At 40.5% G+C, this 24,123-nt stretch overlaps 1 protein-coding gene across 4 annotated transcripts in view; it reads left to right on the top strand.

Annotated features, from left to right (window-relative positions):
- Positions 1-4,969: 4,969 nt before the first annotated feature.
- Positions 4,970-24,123, top strand: part of LOC121184567 (EGF-like repeat and discoidin I-like domain-containing protein 3) — a 101,095-nt gene continuing 81,941 nt past the window's right edge. For all 4 annotated transcript variants that reach the window (XM_041042332.1, XM_041042331.1, XM_041042330.1 and 1 more), the window contains exon 1: positions 4,970-5,326. In XM_041042332.1, the coding sequence (XP_040898266.1) occupies positions 5,263-5,326 (64 nt within the window). In that variant the 5' untranslated portion in view covers positions 4,970-5,262. The remainder of the gene's footprint in view (positions 5,327-24,123) is intronic.

Below are 24,123 nucleotides of genomic sequence, written 5' to 3'. Positions count from 1 at the left end.
ACAAACTCGAAATCTTCCTCTTGCAGGCTGATAAAATTCTTTCCTTGATCTCAGCAGTTATGTAACATGAACAAAATCTGGAACGTGTCAGGACTTAAGGGATACCTGTAAACTAGCTATAATCAAAACTGAATCCTCCACGTCTGAATAAACAAAGCTGCCTGCAATTAAAAGCTGAATAACGCCCAACAAGGAAATGCGTTAGTCTGTTTAAATGACACCCTGCTAAGTCCTCTTGATTTGAGGAATCTGTGGAGTTTAGTTTAAAGGAGCCTTGCTGTGTTTGACAAAGAATAACTGATTGTTTGTTTGGAACACTTGTTTTCGCATCCTAAATTTGGTGATTATTGGTATCTTCAGCTGTCTGAAATGAAATTACTTTCAGACACTGACAGTGACTGTACTGAATTAAAGACTTGGAAACAGCGAATATTCCGCTGAAGCAGCATTGTGTGTGGGGTTACTTTCACACTACTCATTAAGTCAGTTCTGTCAGATGTTAGATGTCTAAAAATGACTCGGTAATTAAACAATGGTAATATGCTATGAGAGGGAAAGTTTCGAATAGTGTGAAAGCTCATGTCATTCTTTCAGTCAAACCTGATATGTGTCACTCTTTTATGTATTCAGCACAAACTGACAAAAACGCTGTAGAGTGGAACGGCAGCGGAGCGTAGCTGACTCCTCAGAAAACCCAGCCAAATATTATGATTTCCATAGTGGTAGTTTAAATAAGAAATGCAGGTTTCTGATCTTGGGGGCTCAGGCCAGTGTTTCAGGCAACCACCAGATTGTTGCCTTGGACCTATTCATAGTGGAAACAGATGGGATGGGGTGCACAGTTGCAGATCTTTGTTATTATGGTCACACAGTGGGGGCAAGTTATGGAAAATGTTCCTTGTGAGGCAATGTATCATGGTTCATTCACTCTGGAAAACTTAAAAAAAAAAAAAGACAAGAAAAAGTCAATGGATGACATTGTAAAAGTACAAAAAAGAATATTTTTGATGTGAAAGCAACATCTTGACAGCTGTTTTTTTTTCTTTTTTCATTATTTAGAGATGAAATCCACAGTTCTATTACAGCAGTTGTGCAATTTGTTTGATTTTCAATGACAAAATGCCCAAACGCTCAAAAGTAGTTTTATATTGAACATTACAATCATAGCTCAATCATAATCTCATTTTCGGGTGCATTTGTAATGTTAGCTCTCAGCGTATTTGCTGCAGAAAATAAAAGTATAATAATAAGCAGAATGACAAAGAGAGGGAAAACATGAGCCGATGCCAGTGGTATGAACGGTCTGGGACTAAAAAGAAGAGAGAAGGGAGAAATGGAGTAGCCTGCTGGGGGAACATAACTCTGCTCTATGTCCCAGTGCTGAGACAGGAAGGGAAAAGAAGATACAATGCAATATTCTCTTTGGAATTAATTCACTGTCTCTTCTCCAAGAGCATCTAATTTAGTGTTGCTTGCCTTCCTTACTGTCTCAGCCTGCCACTCGCTCTCTCCGTCTCTCCCACTTTCTTCATCCATCTCCTTTACTATCTCACTGTTTCCATCCTGCTTTGAGCCGCCCTCCCCTCTGCATCAGCACCGTCACCACTGCCACCACCCTTCTAACCACCATCGCCACCTCTTTCCCTTTACTGTCTCTCGTTCTCCCTTTCTCCGCCTTAGGCTTTTGGTAGGCTGTCTTTGTGGCGAGAGCAGAGAGAAAGAGGGAGGCCTTGAACATGACTCAAGCAGTCTTATTGGTAAGGAGAGCGCGAGAACCTGGAGACAAGGGAGATGAGAGAGGGAGCGAGTGGATATGAAAAACTTCTTCTCCCCCCCTGCGAGTAACAGAGGGAATGGGAAAGGAGAGGGAGCGTACTGATGGAAGCAAAGACAGGCAAAGAAGGAAAGAAGTGGCTTTCCACTTATCCACTATTTTAAAGAGGTTAACCTCATTAAAATTGTGGTTATGAAAATGCCGAGGGCTTGATAGATAATAAAGCCTCATGCCAGTAGTACATGCTCAGGCTGAATTCATAGATTCTTTGCGCATTATGTTTCAATTTGAGATTATTTCTGTGTCCTAAAGGTGCCTTAGCCCCCACTGTCCATTTCAATAAAAGGATACAATCTCAGCGCCACTGAAGGTGTGAATTATCGCTGGAAGAGAAACAGTGGCCACTCCTCTCCAACTTTGTAACTTTTGCCAGAAATAAAAACACAGCGCCCGCTTTTAGTGGCTGAAATAAAAACGGCAGTAAATGAGTCAAATATGAGAAGGTCACTGTGTTTTCCAGCCCGTTGCTCATCCTAAATGGGTCCCCATGGCCTAAATGAGGATGGATGTGAGCTGAGGAGGATTCACTGGTCTGAGCTCAGCCTCTTGACAAGCCAAGGGAAAGACAAGGGCAAAAGGAGTTGAGTTTGAAGATGGCCTGGCCGCGGTGAGGTTTAGATGTGCTAGCGTGGAGGATTTTACAGAATACAGTTGTGAAAGCTAGTGCTCAATGTGTAGGTTGGCAGGCAGTGGAAACTGGGAGGAGGTCAGGGGGCCTGTACTTAGTGTACAGACTTACCAGCGAGCCTCGGTGCCGGTGGCCAATCCTCTCTGATCATCTCTCTGATCATCTCTCTGTTGTTTGATTTTTCTCTCTCTCTTTCTGGCACAGATGAAACTGAAGCCTAATGAGGACTGTTGTGGAGTTTTATGCTTGTAAATGGACAGTAGCTAGTCAAATGGGAAAAAAAAGGTATTATGTGTATCTGATTTAAAGAATGTTCTTAATCCAATCTCCAAACAAAAGGTAATACCACTGAAATAACAGCAATTTGTTGATGTCTTTATTTGCAGGATTAGCATAAGATATTTGTTGTGGATTTATTAGTTGTAACCAAACTGCTTAAGACATTTCAGTGCACAGTTGTTGTTTTGTTCTCATTAATAATCCTCCTTAGTGATAATACATTTTAAAGAGATCACATTTACCACTAAGAATGATCTGCTATGGATACAGAGCCTGGGAACCTGAAACAATAGGAGCTGGTGTGATCCTAGGGGTAGAGGGCAGCGTCTCATTAAGATGATAGCAGACTGGCCACTGTGCATGATTTATTATTCTTGACCATATTCATACACTTATAGGTCTCTATCTACATTAAACCCTAAGACACTTGATATCTTTCATGATTCATGATGAGGAGCTCGGAAACACCTCAAGGTCAGACTGATAACTACGGGGTGTTGGATGATGGCATCAGCTCAAAGTCTGAGCCTTGTGCCGTCTTGAGTTGTGCAAAATTCTCACTAAAATGTATGGAAAGAGAAACAGAGTTAACTAGTGCGGTATTAAACGGAATGCATAACGTCCCCTAAAAATAATGTTATACTGTAGGTCAGTAATTGGAAAAAGACACCAGTTATTGACCTATAGCAAATGTCACCTGAGGAGATTAGATCCAAAATTGCATGTCATTCTTGTAACCAACAGCTCAACATACTGAAAACAGTAAAAAAGAAAAAACTTCCTATTTTGATAATCAAATATTATATTTAACAGATCAACGAGAGCAATAAATATGCAAAAATACATAGTGAAAAATAACACTTGATTGGGCCTGTAATCATAATCCCCACCGTGGGTTAATCAGTGTAAATTCGAAATCGCCAAAGTGTAATTGTCAGATTCCTTTAACCCCAATTTCCATCAAATTCCAATCAGCGCTGACTGAAATACCTCACGTGGCGTAAGAACAATCAGTGCGGCGCCACCCTTGTGCAAAATAATCTAATTCTGAAAATGCCACAGCCCAGTGAGATACCTACAGCAGTTTACATTCTAGTTTCATCAGTGCCTTGTCAGTGGTGTCTGAATGGATGAAGCTAAAGTGCCTTTTCAAGTAGAACAGCAAGATCTAGGCCATGAAATTGTCTGCATGGGTGTTACTGTCTTTCACAGAGTCATAATAGGCATGTTGCAGCATGGGCAAACAGTTTACATTTGATATCCTTGAAGTCTGAGTAACTTGCGTGTTGGGACACTGTGTTTCGGTGACCATCACATGTCACCGCTTTCACATCTATCTTTTCTAAGAACCAGAGACAACATCACAATAAAAAAAATCAAAAGGACCATTATTGTTATAATGACAAAATATATGCAGGATGTCCACAGAAGACCTACAACTCGCACTTTAATGTATTTATGAATACATTGTGTTTTAACTAAGACCCTATTAACATTACAGCATTGCCAGATTTTGCCTTTGGGATGGCAATGCTGGATCTGCACTTTAAAACACAGCAAGGCTTTTCAGAGAAAAGGTACTTGAAACAGCTAAATTCATCAGTGAGCATCCAACTTCCTAAGGCTCGAAAAGGGAACAATGGGGAGAGAAAAAGAAAGAGGTTAAGGAAAGGATGAAGTGGCTGATTATACACAATTTAAAGTCCCAACACGGCAGGCTTTTTGGAAGTGCTCTTAAGGAGGAGGAAGAGGAGGAGGAGGAAGAGTTGTCTCCATCAGCGAGACAGCGCCTCAGTCGGTTTACTGTGACAGACGGTGAAGCACGCATCCACCCTTTAAGACTGTCCTGGAAGCTGTGTCAATTTACACTGCCTAACCTGGATGTTAAGGGATTGTACTTTCAAAACAAAAACTTAACAACACATGCACGCATATATATTACTTCGGAGAAAGAGCAGTCCAATGGTGGAATTTGGAGACGATCTTTTAATTCTAACGATTAAATTAATATATATAGTGAAACACCCTTTTACATTAAAATTTACGAATTGACTGTTTTTTATTTTGGAAGTCTGGGCAGGAAGCGCTGGCTTTTCTAAATCCGGGAGTTTTGACAGCGGTTGTCCGAGAGCATTGAGCGCACACGTCGCTCTCTCCAGTACATCGCACCACTGCGGTAGGAGCAGGGAAGGCAGCAGAAAGAGAGAGAGAGTGAGTGAGAGAGAGAGAGAGAGAGAGAGAGAGAAAGAGGGAGGGAGAGAAACCCGGCAGGCACAGTTCACTTGTTCCTGCACGACAAAATCCAGGAGGCGAGTGTGTGTGTGCGTCTCTCTCTCCGCCGACTTTATCACTAGAGGAGGACTTTACGTGAGAGGACATATCAACAGCTCCCAGGACAATTCCTGCAGCTCAGCGAGAGCGAAGGAGGGAGAACTTTTGGCTATTGCTCCGCGATTTTTTCTTTTTTAAACCACATCTCCGTAACCTTGGAAGTCAGACCTTGGTCACGTTGTGAGAGAGGATGGGACCGCTACTGCTTTCCATCGCCCTGTGTCTGAGCGCCGCTGTCCCGCAGCATGTGAAAGGTGAGTGGAAAAGTGACTGGCTGTCAAAACATTTTCTTTAATTTATTTTTTATTTTTTTCACGACTACCCCTTTCGCGTGGGAGTGCCACAAGCTGATCAATAGCGATCGGAGCATCTTCGCGAATTTGGAAGTGACCAAGTGAATATATAATTTTGAAATGGATGAAGCCCAAGCGAATAGCTGAGCAAAATGTGATATGCGTGTGTGGAATATTTTTTTTTTTTTTGCGGAACACGGGCTGTCTGTCCGCACGCTTTGCCTACAGAAAACTACCGCTTGTAATATGTGCACCAGTGCCTAGTTAATTGCTTTACTTGTGTTTAAAGGACACTTGTTTGAGTCGATCAGACACATGACTTAATGTTTTATTCGTGCGTAATTTCACTGTGATAAAAGTGTGTGGGGGTAAATCACTGCGTGCGTGCGTGCGTGCACCAGGCGCGCACATTTAAGATAGAAAATATGCTCGGCTCCAGTATTTTGTGCGCCCTCACAGTGGTAATCTTAAGCTGTTCGTTGCTTCGCTTCCCTCTGATGCTTCCACAGGGTTTAAAATAAAATAAAATAAAATAAAATAAAAAAATCAGATGCTGTGCGTCCAGGTATGGCCCCGTTCGATGAAGACAGAAAAGATCACCGCTTTCCCCTTTTTTTAACAAACTGAATTAGGGAAAAGTGCTCTTTGGACAGACCCAGATGCTATCACTGAGAGAAGATATGCTAGAGAGCCTCCTGTGTTAGTTGCATCGCGGTAAGATTATTGACTGGGATGACATCACGAGAAGGTTAATTGCGCATTGCAAGTCTGATGTAGTCTTTCCAGAAACTGTCCGACTGCTTTCTGTAGAGAGGAGATTGTTGAAAGCTTATAGATTCACCTGAGCCAGTGAATCAGCATTCACATCACTTCACATCCTTTGCCCTTCCGTTTGTCTGGTGATAGGAATATTTAAGCCTTTTCCTCCCCTTGTATATTTTCTACGAACGGTGCAGAACAGTACCTGTGGGATTTGTGTAAAGAAAGCAGCGTAGCCCTTATGGAAGTGGGTCATGCCATCCTCCCTTGTCTCTATTCATTTAGCAACATGCTTGCCTCAGGAGTCACACATGTCAGACAGACCACAGTCTCTACACCAGGAGTGTGCCTTAAGCAGAGTTTCTAAGGCTCCCTAAGCCTCGCAGTGTTAACTCAGAGTCAGCCGTTCCAAGACATAATACTCCCCGCTAGGCTGACATAATGAATGCAGAGGAAATGCAGGGAGCCGTGCTGCCGTGGGTCGACTTGTTTCAAGCCTCAGTGAGTTAAAAATACACCCTGAACTAGTCCCCCAATTAATCATATCCCAGTTAAATTTGTGGTATTGTAATGGGTTTTTTTTTTTTTTGGGTCCATCTGTTTCCAAACCAAGTACAGCTGTAACCTCATCCACAGTGAGGAGCTGCTTTGAGGAGGAGATGGAGGGTGTTAGCAGTATTTGATCTGTGTGTGCGTGTGAACATGCTTATAACCATAATTGTCACCCTGGCAGCTATTCTAGCAATGTTAACAAGTTCATCTGTCTGACTCTGGGAATTCTGGAGGAGAAAAGGCTCATGTAAAAACAGAAAAACATCCCAGAGTCAGTCTGAAAATGGCTCCAAAGCATTCAGACTCCTTGTCATATAGGAAGAGGTAGAGATAATGCATTGTGATAATTAAATCACAATTAATTAATTAAATCTTTTTGAATCCTACAAAAGCTATGATCTGTTTACCTTTTTCCTCGTTGCTCAGAGGTAGCAGGTGTCTTCAGAGACAGCTGCTAACAAACACTCCATTGAGGATGTCACAGGGCGCCTCTGTCCACTGAAACAAATTGATGGGGTAGAAACATTCGCCTTCAGGTAAAACAGACTGCATTGTTCCAAGTCAGTGTGCAATACATCACTTCCTCTGGTTGGTTACTGGTGCTGACTCGCACACATTGTTTGGGATCCTGCCTGTCCGCCTGGACAAAGCACATGACTGTACTCGTGGGCCCTTCTGTATGGAAATGTAAGATGCTTTTGTGCTTGTGTAGAGAATCAGTTTTAATTAATTTTATGCATCTTAATTTTAGTCTCAGTCTTGTCATAATGGGTGCACAATTAGAGCCTTTTAGGCAAATGGACAGCCATCTGGAGAGGCGATGTGATTGTCTGCTATTGGTGAATCGTGATTAGTGTTAATATTGTTGGTCGCTGGCTTAACACTGATGAAGAAGTTTGTCAAACACAAAATTGATGTAGAAACTTTTTTGATTCCTCGAATGGCTGAGGCTTTGGGGTGGAATTGATCAGATGCTCATCGTGCTCACAGACTTTAGATTCGTGGGTTGAAAACTTGAGGGAAAGACTGACAGAAGGCTACTTCCTTGCTAGCAGGAATGACATCTGGTACATTTGGATAAACAATAGACCTGGCTGGAAATGAGAGGGATGCAAATATTGGCTGGATGTAACTTCACACAGCCTGGGATTTCATAGGGCCATGGAATACCTAAGACACAGTGCAAACTATAATTCACTTAAATTTTCCTCATTTTACTACAGCAAATTCAAATTTGGGCTGTAATTGTCATGACTCATGCAATGTAGCAGTACAGTATTAGTTAGAGGACAAGCAATTAGATAGTTAATCGATTAGTAGAACAACAGAAAATGAACTGTTTTGATAACTGATTTTTTGTCATTTTAAGGAGCAAAAATTCCAATCATTTGCTGGTTAAAGTTGCTCAAATGTGATGATTTGGGAAATTACAGCAGCTGCCTTTCACTATTTGCTGACATTTTATAGACCAAACAACTAATTGAGAAAATAATTGGCAGATTAATAGATAATGAAAGTAATCATGAATTGCCGCCCTTGAATTGGGGTTTTCAACAAAAGTCTAAAAAAGCCCTTTATAATTTGCTTTCCTGCCCTTGGAGATATACATGAATAGACACAAATAAGTGTTATTTGTTAAATTGTCCTTGGTTTACTTTAAATGTGAAATATTGTTAGTCAACTCGTTGCCCCTGCACAGAAGAGAAAAAAAATAGAGCTTGTGTTTCCAAACATCTGGCGCTATTAATGGAAGATGTTCTTAAATTCATGCAGATGACCGCAATCTGTCTAAAACTCATTACATTCACCAGCCACTGAAGGTTATGGTTGATGTGCTGGTGACTTTTGATAACAATGGCTTGCGACCTACCTCTACGGTGCCCTTCACTCTGGTTTTAAATGGCAAAGTCTTCAATCAGTGGGGAGAGGCCAGACCTCTGTCAGATCAGCAGCCATGATAACCAATGGAATCAAAGCAACTCAAATGACGACAACCCATGCATAAGCAAACGCAACATGGGATATCAGAACACAGGAATCAGTATTTCCACAAAGTCTTGTCCTGCTGCTGTGGTGAGGTTGGTTGCTGTCTTTTAAGTTTTTTTCTTGTGTGTGTTTGCAGAACTTGATTGGGATGTTCACTGTCAGTGCCGATGCCCCTTAATCCCATTAATACTTGAAGGAGAGTTCATTTGTCTCCTATGTTGACAAGTTAATGGATACAGTGCTATTTATCTTTGTTGTAGTCGGGCCTCTTTTGTCCTGCCTACATTTCATGCTTGACTTATTGAAAGGGCACTGGAGGGACGGTTATAGAGGTTGCAAGGACAGACTCTGACGAAGTGCTTACCAAAGAACTTTAATATGGCTCTGAGATGAAGATGGGCAGCACAGCAGTAAAATGAGTTGTTTGAACTAACACACTCATATAAGCTTTCAGACAGAAACAAAATGAATGTGTCACTGTTGTGACATGTCAGTTTTTGTGTCTCATTCAAGTAAGGTATTGGTGGTGGCAACATACTGTGCTTTAGGCCAAGTTCTAGATTTTCAAGGTGACTTCATGCTTATCATGTCTACATTTGTACATCAGAGAGGGAAAAGGAACAGTGTTTAAACACATCACACAGAACACAAAGACTAATCAGCAGCAAAAATAGCCTCTTTTCACACAAGGCTTTAACCGTTTTTCCCTAATCCTTAAATCAATATCTGATGTTTCTATTCACAAAACTCTGGAAACATTGATTGTGAATTTTCCCAGACATGTTACAGGTCTATGGTTGACTAAAAGCAGTATGTAACGTTATGAAGGCAGGCTTAAGCAGTGATCTTCTTAGCATTCTATTAATGCCAGTGTCAAAAAATTCAGACCGTGACTGTACTAGGAAAAAAAAATAAAACACAGAAGGAGCCCTCTGGAACAGAAAAGGATTATATGAATGTTTCGTTTGTAGTGTCAGTTCATGAGTGTACTTCACTTTTGCAGCTAAGAACATGGAGCAGTCCATCCTTTCTAAGTCTTAACATTCATAAGGCTGCATGCTGGTTTTAAGTAATCCCACTGGGTCATGATTAATGAGTCAACTTTTGGAGGCACAAGAGGGTCCAGAGTGCAAGCCCTCAGTATGTGTGTGACAAAAAGAAATAGCAGATAATGAAGTTGTATCGTGTCATGTAACATATTGTTTGGGACTGTTCAGGAGTTTGCTGAGACTCACTACTTTCTTGACTCAGGTCTTTTTTTTTTTTTTTTTTTTAAAGAAGTATCATATAAAGATAAAAGGAATCCAGACAGGACACTTTTAAACTGAAGCAGATAATGTCATTTTATGGCACAGTTGGTCATTAGACAGATCATTATTAACATTCAGTATGCAGCAGGTGAATTTTAAGGTGTAGCAGAGTTCAACACTATTCAGCATTACTGAACAGTGGATAGCCTTGCTGTCAGTAGATGGTGGCATGCGTCAGAGCGGCAGTTTTGTAACTTAGCCTTGTGATGGATTTTTGCCAACATCCTTTGCACTGTTAATTGCAGTATGAACATTTTTCTTCATTCAGATAGTAATATTTGAGGTGGTGAAGGTGAACTGAGCTAATTACATAAGAAAAACATCAGTTTATACTGCACTTCAAACTTAAGGAATGCAATAGCTATGTTTACTGCAAACAAACAATAAAGCACCTTAAAGCCTGCAGTCAATGCCAACAACAGGGCCATGTAATTTACTCTATAATTTAATCTCTTTTGCCTCTTTAATTCTTTTTTTTTTAACACCTGGTTCTACTGATGAAAAGTGAGTCAGCCTGTTAAGATATTGCTTGCACATGTTTGTGTGCGTGTGTGTGCGTGCGTGCAGGAAGGGAGTGGGGAGGCAGGAATGCAAAGCATCAGGATGGCAAGAGCATCGGCATCAGGATGGATTTTCAAGGCGTCCCTTATGCGAGCCAAGCACAGGTTTTGTATTGTAGTGGGAGTGGCTACTCAGCGCTCTGGACGCACCCATTTTGTCAGGGTGGCGTCAGAGCAGCATCAGCCATTCATTATCAGTGCTGGCCACGAGTGAAAGAGTCCACCTTTCCACAGCAGATCGATGTAGCAGAATACATTATTTTGAATTAAGTGTGGAACTGCAGTAGCTTGTGAATCCGAGGTGTGAGCAGTTTCAGCTTGTTTAAGCTTTATGTGAAGCCGAAGCTTTAAGACAGTAAGATTAAAACTTAAATGTCATTTTTGCAGAGTTTAAAGTCTGAACAGTGGATGGATGAATGATACATAGACCTTTGAATGCTTGACTGTTTTATCTTTACACAAAAAGCCAGCTCCTGACTCATTTTTGCGATGTAATGTCGGCTCTCTGTGAGGATATAAAACCTCTTTTATGTTTAGTGTTTGAACGTGTGCTTGTAATTTATGTAGTTTTTTCCACTTCTTAAAGACTCTGTCCTAACAATTTGTGTGTAATGCTTTCAGTTTTATGGCATTGTCAGGTGTGTGGGCCATCCAGGCTCATATTAAGTTTGTAATGGGCAGAGATTTGTGGGTAATTTTCAAATAAACCCAAAGCTTGAAACATTTCTGCTTGTATTTATTGGACAGCCATGCTTTAGTTGTTGCAGACTGAAGTTAAGCCAGCTTTAGTCAAAATAAGATTGAGGAAATAAAGCAAGTCTCTCCATTGGGCTTTGGAACTCAACTGCATTTTTGACCAACCCAATCTACTTATTTGAGATCAGATGGGTGCAGGTGGCTTAAGGTCTTACAACAAGCCCTAAAGAGACATGGGGCTGTGCATTTCTGTTTTAGAGACATGCTTAAATCATGAGTCCCATCTAACAGTTTCCCAGGTTACCAAGGTTATGAAGTTGAATCATTAACACTCTTATGCTTGAATGTGCATTAAGTGATGCCACAGAAGCTAAGAAAAAAGAGATACGTTCACCTAAATAATTAAACAGTGGTCACTGTTTGACAATTAATGCTCAAATCTAAAACTTTATTGTGCCAGGTGTCATCCATCTGTCGTTCTGATTATCTGTTTCATTTTCCTCTCTCACTTCGGTAATGTGTAGCAGACACAGGCCTGATCTGACGATTTGTTTGTACATTTCATCTCGTTCCCAGACTCATCAGCTCCGTAGTTCACAGCATTTTAACTCATATTTGATTATGTCAGTACCTGTAGCGAGTATGCTGTGTGCTTTACTGTGTTTGTGTGTGCACAGATGTATGGGTTTGTGTGCTCGAAGCTTGGAGAGGTAACCCAGAAATGTCATCACACGAAGTTTAGGCAGCAATTCTGGCTCTTTTGCACAGTGTGGATGTGCAGCTGTACTTCACTCATTTGCCAAAAAAACAAAACAGCATCCCCTTATTTATCATGTCAGCCAGCCTGCTTTTACGCTAAATTGTGCTGAATGCCAGCAAGGGAGTGTTTGATGAGTGATTGATTGGGAACAAGAAAGAGTATATCAGTTAAGAGAAATAGTAAAAAAAAAAAAAAAGAAATGTTCTTGGTATGGTTTGATATCATCAATCTGTACCATGCCCAATTTCAACTAAAACCCTGTTCTTCAATTTTAAAAATATGAGCAAACTGCCCTGGACTATTGCCAGGTACTTTTCAGAAGAGTTATTTGAGGTAATCGCATAAAGTATATGCTATCCATTGAGGACTGAAGTGCATTTTTTTAAAGTGGAGCATCACCAGTCCAGATGTTTTAGATTACCCTTGGGGTGTGTAGTACCAGACAGGGACACAGAGAGAAAGAGAGAGACAGACAGTGAGTGAAAGAAAGAAAGAGAGAGAGAGAGAGAGAGAGAGAGAGAGAGAGAGAGAGAGAGAGAGAGAGAGAGAGAAGAGAGCCAGAATGAAACTCCCCTTTAATGTGAAGTTCAGTGAACAGCAACCACTCACCTTCGAAGTTCAAAGTAAAGCCCATTAGAAAACTGAAAAAAGCCTCATCTTCTCCGCTGTGTGATTGTGGTCCACTGTCACTTATAAAAAGGGCAAAGGTTGCAACACATCACACTGTTCTGATAAGTGTGAGGCACAGGTGTGATACTGGTGATTAGATGACTTTTTGTTTTTCTACAAATTCTTCTTTTTAGCACCCATGGAGGGCAATCATAGGCCAACTGAAGCCCTGATAAACTCCTCTGAGCCTCAGGCCGCGACAGCAAGCGACAAGGCAGCCCTTAGTCACTAGCTGCAGATGAGCACTGAAAGACAGGGAGTGACAAAGAGCAGCACGATTACTAGTCTCTGATCACTTGGCGACAGGAAGAAGCTGAATTCAACTTAATGCCGACAGGCAGTGATGTGGTTCAGCAATGGACAATATTCAGCTTGTGTTTTTCTGCTCTAAAGCTCCTTTTATTTAGTTCAGTAATAAAACTGAGGACAACCTGATTGCTGCTGCTGCTGCTTACACAGGTTTTGTCACTGTCTGTTCACGGAGACAGAAGTTAAAAGAACAGAGTGGAGGGGTTATTATGACAAAGTGAACTTAAAAGCTAATAAGATTCTATTCTATTCTATTCTATTAATATATTAAAAGCCAATAATGCCTTTTGGTACACATAGCATATATCAGTAATTTAACACTGCTACTATCAGGCTGGATTGTGTATTTTCAGAAAGAGAGCTGTTTGTGAACAGCAAAATCCACAAGATAAAGCAGACGCAGTGGTGATGAGACTCTGCTACTCTGCAAAACTTGTGTTTTGTGTGATTACAAATGTGATTGTTTGCCTCATTAAAGTCATCACTCCTTGCCACTGATCCTAACATTTGCCTAAATTGGGGGATCCACCCATCCACCGATTTCCAATATCCACCTTGCTCATTCTGGAGCCAGCCCCAGCATGAATTGGATGTGAATCACAATACACCTTGGACACAGTGTCTGTGACAGGACCAACACACATAAATGTAGACACACATTCTCCACCTTCTGGCAAATAAATAGCAATGAGTAATAAATTATTGATTACTGGTTTTCACTGTTTTAGTATGACAAGTGAAATTATAATAATGGATGTTGTAGGAATTAATGCAGTGTATGAAATGTATTACTCTATGTTCCTTATGGAAGCCACACCATTGTTTCATATCTCTTGATGTCTATTTGATCATTTACTGTAACATGAACTGCACAAATATATAGACCTTATTAACCATTTATTTACCAGTTTTGCTGTAAAAAAAAACACATTTTATTTTGTTTCCACATTGTACATTCACACTAATTCCACTGACATCTTTCACTGGGGTGAACTTGTCTTACTTCCTCTTTGCTTCTAAGCCAGGTAGTTTGACGGTACGGTCTTTCTATTATTCACCACTGTTTGAGGTGTATGAAATATTAACCAGTGTGATTTTTCTAACCTGTCTCAGCTGTTCTAGTTAGGTGTGCTCCACTGCAGATGCAGGCAAAATCGTACTGAGGTACATGGTGAGCACGGCGCTTGCAAATCTTGTACCGAATTTAGTCTTGAAGCTGTGAAGAGCGTGACAAGTTAAATTAGCAGCTGAAGAAGTTCAAAAGTTTAAATCACAGTGTGTATTTTTAACCAGGTTCAGTGCAGTGAAGATGAATCTTTGTGGGATATCTCACACTCTCTATGTCTGTTTCTTTGTCACTCTCACACACACACAAACTCTAGAAGTTATAATTATAACACATCAAGCCATTGCTGTTGGGTGGCTGCTGCAGCTGGGCAAAGATTTGGTTTAATGTTATGAATAAAGCTATTGGATAGGTTGTCCCATCGCTGTGTACTGGACTCCTGTGTTGAATTGCGAAGCATGTGCTTATGTTGCAGATGCATCCCTGTTTGTGTTTGATGCTGTGAGTCAGCCAGTTCTTCATCTCCAACCTGTGTGTAAAGATTAAGTCTATGTTAGTTTATTTGCGTTTGTCCAGGTCAGTTTTGTTTCTACAACTGAAATGAAACTTATTTACACAGACACAAAATAATCACTGTAAAGTAGCTACTGTATCGCAAGTTGATGTTTCGTCATCACCCGTGACCGATAAAGCTACTGTACGCTGAGCCTTGTCTTGCTCAGCACCGAGTCTCTGTGAGTGAGTAGTGCCTGCTACATGAAATTCACTGACCAAGGGGTAAGCAGGATGAAAAAATTCAATTTGTCAAGGCCTGCCCTTTTCAGTACACACAATGCCCAGCTTAAGCCAGCGGGTGTGAAGCATAGTAGAAGTAGAGAGGAACAAGGATCAGAAGATGTTTTGTAAATGCTTCTTTATGTTATTCTAACATGCATGTAACCTACAGTAGTGCTGTGGAGCAACATCACATGTCGCTTCACTGTAATATTTTCCACCATTTTGAATTCTAAGTGCGAGCTGTGCTAAGCTGTGCTTAGGCTGCAGTGAAGCACATTTAAAGCTTCAATATTCATGTTCTGGAAATCAAGTAATCAAGTGCTAGCATTAGACTTGAAAGTTCACATGTTGATTGACAGCACTGAGCTCTTACTGATCTTCAGAGAAGCTGGTAGGCAGATTTTATCACATTCAGACAAAGCCAGGCTAGCTGTTTCCCCCTGTATACCAGTCTGGCTAACCAGCTGCTAGCTCCAGGTACTCTACATATTGAACAGACACATATGAGAGTGGTATTGATCCTCCTTTGTATCCCTTGACAAGAAAGCGAACAAGCATATTTTCCAGCAAGGTAATGATCAAGAAGCCAAAAATCTGGAAATTTTCAATTAAATGCTTTCAATGGATTTATAAAACTTGTGATTGGTTCTTTGAAGCTGTCCCTGTGTCTCCCTGCTTCTTCCACACACTCGCAAAAACGCGACAAAAAAGACTAAACATTTGAATTTGCCGTACTAGTGCACCCTTTGTGAATTTTGAATCAGAGGGTTGCTCAGTCACAGAGTGTATTCGTGTGGCATAATTTCCCTTTCATCCAAAATGCCACATAGAAAACATCATGACAACAAGAGAGCTAATGAGGTAAACATTTAACGAACAGGGTCAGAGAAATGCCTTCATGTGCTGCTGAATATGTATTAACCCTGTGAATTTGTGACACAGTTTTCCAGAAAAAAAAAGCATTTTCCCTTTTCCCGTTTTTTCTTTCCTCGCCTATTAATCTGCAGTGGCACTTTCCATCACAGACACCTTCCTTTTCAGCGGTTACTGTGAAGATTCAGTAGAGATGTGAGCTCCACTTCTTTATACATGTTTGATGAATCTCTTTATGCTACTTCTGGGATACAAGCATGAATGTGGGAGATCTTGTCTGGAAAAAAGCTACAAAAGATGGGAGGTGTCCAAGTTTGTAATGAGGCTAGCACGGCTCTCCTGGCTCATGAGCAAACTAGGGCATCTGTAATGAGCGTGCAGAGAGATGTTGGGGGGTGGGGGTGCAGAGACAACAGAGAGAGGCATGTCGCAAATGTGAACTGAGCCACAAGCTGTAACATCAGCTGCCCAGTGAATGTTAGGAGGAAGGAGCTGTCAATCATAGCTCCCACTCAGAGATACTGAATGAATTTGGTAATTACTCCTTCAGACATAAATTGTATGTCTTTCCAGAAACTCTGCTAGCTTGATTTTTATCAGGGCGTAAACAATTTCAGCTTATAGATGGATGCTGCAAGATCCAACACTTTGGCAACACTGCCAAATGTTTACTGTACGTGTAAAGGATGATATAAATTCAAGAAACCGTTCTGCAAACATGGCAGCCATAATCTGGTAAATATGACCATTTAAAATTGAATGTCACTCCATTACCATAATAACATTACTCGCCTCATGTAATGGGAATATTGAAAATAATATCGTGAATCCAGTAAAATGTTTGCTAAACCAAATGAGCTTTGCTGGCTCTTAATGAGCAAGAACCTGAAAGAGGGTGTTTATGAATTACATTAATTAACACCATCCATCAAATGGCCTTGATGCTGTGTCTCTGGTTTACAGCAGAACAGGAATTAAGACACTGTTTATTTGTTGTGACTATGTATTTTTGATTAAAATTAAGAGTGACATGAGTTTTAATGTATGTTTTAAACTTTTCTTTCTTTTCTATAGTTTGGATTCCCTAGTTTGGGGAATACTGTGTGTCTATATTAATATTATTATGATCTAATAATTCTGTCATTTATTCATTAGGCTGTGAAGGAGTCATATTGTTTCTACTCAGTATTCTAGCCACACTTTCAATGCTTGCACCACATATACATGAAACAACATAAACAGTGGTATAATCATCATTAATTACTCTATGCTGAAGGCCTGAAGGCATAGTAAACCTAAAAGAAGTAGTTAACTTGCCCTTGAGCAGTTTTTATCAGTCACCTGCTGAGGCTGTCACATAAAATAAATGGCTTTACAATGTGAGACCAGCTAAGGATGGGCAAAGGTTAGCTAACTTAGTGTTATGGTCAGAGACTTTGATGATATTAAATTTTACTGAGCCTGCAGTGTCATGGTGGGATGTTGTATATGAAAGAAAAATGCTCAGGTATCTTGCGTTGTGCGCTCTGCATGGTTGGACCACCTGTCGAAAGTAGCCAAATCCAATTTTTAACTACTAGATGCATTAGGCATTCATGAAAGGGAGTGAATAATTAACATTTATACACCTGAATGTGTGTTATCGTGATTTATAATGGCAGCATGGTGTAATATCCCTTTTTTTTAATCACCTTTTGTGAATTAACATAATCCTTGATATATATTTTAATATCTTAAAATATGCACATCTAAAATGTCACTATAGATTTGGAATCACTGCACATATTTATTCCATAGTGACTTCATGGTATAGCCACGGTACATGGTTTCACCACATGAAAAGTGAGTGAAGAGTTCCCGGTCCCAGGTTGCTGCAAAATCCTGCAAGCCCCCCCCCCAGGCCCTGGGCTGAGTGCATTATCGCAGCCCCTGGCCCATGATGAGGAGAGGTATCGATCTTATCCTCAGACAAAAGCCCTCTGCGCACCTCTGCAGGACTTAGAGTTGGCTGAGGCAGGATGCACAGTAATGAGAGCAATAGAGGGCAGAATTGGGCACCAGCTTATTCCTAACAAGGATGGAGACCTTTACACTAAAGAAAAGACAGAAGCTAGATGGGCATTTTTTTTTTGTTTTGTTTTTATTTAACCTCCCTCCACCCCCAATTCAAGCCACTCTGTTCTGTTTTTCTGAGCACAATTTAGGTCTTAACCACACCATGCACTGTAGCCTTGATGGTCTTATCTGGAATTTAAGACTCCTTTGGGAATATATCTTAGCACAGACTGTCTGAAAAGTAAATTTAGTTTACCCCCAGTGTGAAGTCAGAGTAGCAGTGGAGGTGGTCTTATACAATTAAAAGCATTTCTCAGAGAAAGTGGTTTGAGCTTACCCAGACCTAAGAGGGTAGGATACCTCTGGCTGGGAAGAAAGATCCCTTCTCTTTTGAGTGCTGTGGCTGGAGGCTTTTGTGGCAACAGAAGTTGTTTTTATGACAAGGACTCCAAAGAGAGGACTTTGTGTGTGCAAGCATTTGAGGTGAATATTGCACTGGGCGAAGCCTCTAACCTCATAGTGACCAAAGCTCAGCCACAGCATACTGATTATGGGTGCTGATTCTGGGCCATGACAGCTGTAGGTTTTGGTTAAGCTGGCCCAGATCTTACATCATGTTGTGTGGTGGTGGAGCAGTAACGGAGTAAAAACAAAAGTTTGTTTCATGCCCAACAACAGATGAATAACATTAACTTGGTAAGCTTAGCTTAGCATAAAGGGCGGGAATAGTTGGAGGTAACAAAAATCTGTATACCAGCACCTTCTGAAGCTCACTACTTAACATGTGCATGCCTTGTTTAATCCATGCAAAAAAACTTATGTTCAAAAATGACAAATTGTGGTTTTATGTGCCTTATACCCCCAACACTTCCAGTGTAGCTAAGCTACGCTAACTGGACAAGAACACATATACATCCCACCCACTCCTGTCTCACAACTGACTGCAAACCATGCTGCATCTCTTTTTAGGAGCCGTTATGTTCCCAAGATTGCAGGGTAGATGGAATTGGATGATTCTGCAAAGCTAATATTATAGTTTCTTTCATTTTGGGACTCTCTGGTCAACGGTCCCTCAGAGGTCAGTACTGTCAAGACAGTTTGCGATTGGTCAGCGGCTCGAATTTGCATGTCAGAGATGACCAACAATGACTTCTCCTCAGAAGCTCAACACTGATTTTTTCAGCCATGAGCAAAATAACTTATTGCAGTGAATTCTACTGCAGTGAAATGACTGAAATTTCCTTTACAAATGCTGATCTGACCGAGCCCTTAGATTTTGACCTGTTTGAATTGAGAAAATCACTGGCTGGACATCTCTAAACACTAATACAGACCCATTTTGCCTCAGTTAGACTGGCTATTTAACTCTATGAGGTTGGGGGGGGGGGGGGGGTGTTAAAGGCCTGCCCTCAGCAATTGACTGACTTCATAGGACCTCCTAAGGTTTCTTTCATCTTCAAATGTCCCTGCAACGAAGACCTAGATATTCTCTCTTTGGACCAGGTCCTCCTGAAAGATTTCACAGGCTTAGCAGCCAGCATGTTCTCTCTTATCAATACCCATTTCATCTATGTGACATGCTTTTCAAATCCATCGTCTGTGTCTCTTCTCTCTGGCTCCTTTTAATTCCAGTCCACATTCCTGCATAGTCATTTTTTTTTCTTTATAGGGTTATTTCTGAACAGTAGACTGTGCATGTGTCTGCCTCACTAGGACCACACTGTCTGTCTTTCTGCTCTTCCATGGATGTTTAGCATTTTCAGCCCTCTCTAAACATCTTTTCTCTCCTCTTGCTTTCCCCTCCCAGAGGCCAAAGCGAGCTTATTCCCTCTAGCTATTACATCCAATTAGGGGGAGTGAGAGTTTCTCCCCTCCTCCCTTTCTACACTAACAATGTGGAATACAGTGGAATGAGTCAGGGTTTTCTCTTCTCTTCTTTGATGTGAACAAATTGCACTTCACATGCGCATTTGGCAAGGAAACAAAGATCCAGTTTATTCTTTTAAGTTTGTATTCTTTGTCATTTGGTGAACAACAAGATACACAATGGCAGAAGCAAGCACTTGATGTGGATTGATGCCTTCTTTCATTTCAGCTATTCTCTTTCAACTTGACTTTCAAAAAACTGGATTTGCAGTATAACAGTATGAATATATATGTGTACACAGGGACTTTGTGATATATATTCTTTTTTTTCTTTCTTTCTTTCTTTTTTTACTGGTCACAAGCTGAGATTGTCATCATACTGCTAAGCCTTATTCCTGCAGCACCTTTCCCAGCCTTTCTGTGAACAGTGTCAGCTGTTCTGATAGTAATCATGTCAGTTATGCTGATTTACAGTGATATGGTTTCCCTTGGTTTTCCTTCTTTCCACAGAAGATGTGCATAAGTCAGAGCTCCGCATGAACAATTCCTCTGTCTTCAGAGGCCCTTCAGTTGAATATAAAGCAGAGCCGCGTATTGGTACAGTATTCGTGATGACCTTTAAACACCTTTCTTTTGCAAGTCCTGCTAAAAACATCTCATGCGTTTCTTTTTACCGGAATATCTTAAGTGCACTTAAGAAATAAAGTGCTTAAAAACTGTGTGACCTGTATCATCACTGATATTACAGTCTGTATTGATAAAAGAAATGGAATGAAAACATGTTTTTTTTTTTGTTTTTTTTTTTGTTTTTTTTTTTAAATCTTTTTACCCCTACTAGTGTGCATCATACTGTATACAGTGTCAAGTGAAGTGAGAACTAAATCCTCTAAAACAGATGGCTGCTCCGGTAGGTGTTTGCGTTGAGTGCATCCAAAGCCCGTGACAGCAGCTTTCTATGCCACAAATTATAAAGCTGGAGCATGTTTGACTGACAATTTGGAGTAATGTCATAAGTGTTTACTGGTGATAAAGTGTTCTTGTTTTATAGATGACCCAAGAATGAAAAATTAACATCCTGATGTCAGTCGAATCTGTATATAGCTCTTTTTTTTCCCTAAGACAATACACTGTAAAATATAATAAGCTGACTTTACTTAAAAAAAATATGCAAAGTCGTTGCCTCAAAAAAAGTAATTTATGTTGATTTAGACAAATTAAATTGGGTTAACTTATTTATTTTGAGTTTGCAGTACTCAAATTAACTTATATTAATTTGATTACATGAACTTATTCATTTTGAGTTTGCGGTACTCAAATTAACTTATATTAATTTGATTACATGAACTTATTTATTTTAAGTTTACAGTGCTCAAATCAATGGATTTCAGAAAAGTACATTTAATTTAATATTCATGAATTGTGAAAGCTTAATTCGCTAGTTTTACTCATCCTTCATATTGAGGCCAATTTAATTTAATATTTTTAAATATTTTTTTTAGTGAAAGACAATAGGACACATGCTAATTTAATAAAAAAAAAAAAAAAAAAACACACACACAATACAAGGTAATGAGCCCCCAAAACAAAATGAATGGTGAACACATTGGATTTACTTTGCAATTAACATTTATTTTAAATGCAATGTGAACAACACATTTAAGGCTCTAGAAACATGTTCCACGTTTGTGGAAAGAATATATATGTATATATATGTCCCAACAATAAATACATGTATCTGTCTCTTTACCTTCCTCCCTACCTTCCTGCACCTTCCTACACCTACTTTGCTCCCTCTCTCCGTCTGGACCTACCTACCTCTTTACCTTCATACCAACCTTCCTGCTTACCTTCCTACATCTACTTCGCTCCCTCTCTCCCTCTGCACCTATCTCCCTCTGCACCTATCTACCTCTTTACCTTCATACCAACCTTCCTCCCTCCATCCCTCTACACCTACCTACCTCTTCACCTTCCTACCTACCTACCTACCCACACACCTCCCTCCTTTCTAACTGGCCCTTTCTATCAAACTGGAACTACAATAAACATGTTATTATCTGCTAATGTGCACAGCAGTGATAAATAACAAAATGCATCACTGTCTTTCTGCCAATTAACAAATCTGTATCACTTTGTTACAAACACCATCAAAGTGTTACATTTGAACATTATTAAACCTGGAACAGTAAACAAGTTACCTTGTTTTTTCTCTCTTTGGCCTACCCCAGTAGTGTATTCTGCAGTGTGACCAGCTTTGGAGGGAGGGTTTTGTTGCCCAGTCCAAGCATGACTACTTGAATGAATCTGAACGTCAGCACTCCAACTGTGACTGAGGCAAATGCTTCTTCCTTTGCTGTATCCTGCAAAAAAGCACACAGAACCAGCTATTGAATCTGGGCAATTTCAATCAAAAATTGAATTTTAAATATTTTACAATGCTGTGAAATAATTAAATATGATTTGCAATAAAATGGATAATGGAGATCAATGTTTGTTTTACTCACGGAGCAAGTCGTGTAGACTTGACTGGAGTCTTCACTGAGTAGAACTGGAAGACCTTTGAGGACAACAGTACGAAGTGCCGTCACATCAGGTGACTAAGAATGGAGAGAGAACGGATAAGTTCAGACCTATGTAGCATTTTGAGAGTTTGGGGGAATATGTGTTGATATACTGTTCTATATTTCCTCTGATAGTGCAGGCCTCTAATAGGAAACAATCAGGTGGATTCATCAAATTCCTGCAACTCTAATCTTGTCTGAGCAGAATCAAGAAAGAAATATAGAAAGAAATCTTATTTTTATTGTGTTACTCACAGGATCAATATTATATAGTCAATCAGCATAAAAATGTGTAGAGGGCCAAAAAAGGCGAAGAATGAGAATGCATAAAACTAATTATTAGAAATATAGTACAAAACACAATAGAATCCTTACCACCCAGTTGATGTGCTGCATTAAGTCTTTCAGTTTTTGTCCCACAGTTCCTTTTTTGGACTTGAAAAGATCCATGAAGCGTGGTGTGTGCTGGTCCAGAGCTTCATAGAAGTTGCCCTCAAGATTCTTGCTGGCTATGCGATTAAACTCAGCAAAGACCAACTAAAAACTTGCATTAGTTGGAAGTTCTTCAACTACATTTGCTGAAACAATTTCAGGTTTGAATGCCATCTTCTTGTGCATCGGATGCTCTTTGCTTCTATGGGCATTGAAGGTAGAATAAACGTTACTTTGAAAGTAACAGTCTTTATATGGGCAAGCAACCATTTGTCTCAGCTTAAGATGTCGTCTCAAATGAGTAAAAAAGTCTGCTTCTGTGCAAAGCTCCACAAAGTTGCACAACTGACAATGAAATGCAGTTTCCCTGATTTTGCCTGAATCCTTTTTATTATGCCATGTTGACAGGTGTACTTGGAGGGCATTAAAAGATTTAAATGTGCACAGGCAGTCCATATGCAGGCATGGGAGTCGAGATGTGCGAGTATGGCATCCATGTTTTAAACGGTAATGTTTAAGCAAAGCACCCCTCTTTTTAGCAAGAAATGTGCAGTACTTACACGTCCACTGCATTGGAAAAAAATTGCTCGGCTTGACCTAAAATAATAAAAAAGAGAAGAGAATTTCAGCATTGACCACTAGTTAAAAAAAGTTTTGATTACCTGGTCAAGATTGAGTTTAATTGACACAGCGCGACCTCCCACCCCAACCCCTCTCGCAAATCTCATATGACGGGGAAGGGGGAGGGGGGCACAAAGCGCAGCGCACATTTAGAAAAGTAACCGAAAATTTTAATTTGTAGCCGCATCCAACTTTCCGCTGGCACTCGAGCTGCGCTGGGCAAAATGTGTGCGTTTGTGTGCGCCGTCCAGCAAAAATATAATGCTTGCGTATTTTATCCAGCTGCCGGATAGACTGTAATGTAACGTTCAGCCGGACATGGTCAGGAATGGACGAGGAGGCGTCAATAAACCGTTGTGTATTTCTTTATTATTCTGGACGGTTACTGTCGGCGTAACCACGTAACTACAACAACACAGCGAGCAGCTCGAGCGGCAACAACACACTTCACCCTCGGCTCTGTTTCTCTCACCACCCACTCCCCACGCGTGTGCACACAAACATTCACGTTAACAGAGCACAGGCTCCCCGAACAACAGTACAACACACATTTCACGGGACCATTACTGCTCCCTACCCATGAACTAGCTAGCAAATCATGAAGGAAATACAAGTGAAATTAACGAGTTTGGCGACTGCGACGCACCCAGCCAGTAAAACACCATAACATTATACCACAACAAAATAACTCCACGGTTGACAAAAGAGAAAAAAATTAACTTACCAAATGGATGCTTTTCGCTGACCTCCGGTTCACCCTGGTGCATGTAAGATGAAAAGACCGCGCGTAGATGGGACTGGTCTGCGCATGTTTGAAATAACGCCCAAAGGGCTCTGGGACAATAAATTAATCTTTCTAATTTAACTGAAGTGGACTTCACTAAGTTAAGCGTGTTCTCCAACCTG

This window comes from Toxotes jaculatrix, chromosome 7 (genome assembly GCF_017976425.1).
Source record: "Toxotes jaculatrix isolate fToxJac2 chromosome 7, fToxJac2.pri, whole genome shotgun sequence".
Lineage (NCBI taxonomy): Eukaryota > Metazoa > Chordata > Actinopteri > Toxotidae > Toxotes > Toxotes jaculatrix.
The sequence above is the reverse complement of the archived record's forward strand: the minus strand, read 5'-3'. Positions and strand labels throughout refer to the sequence as shown.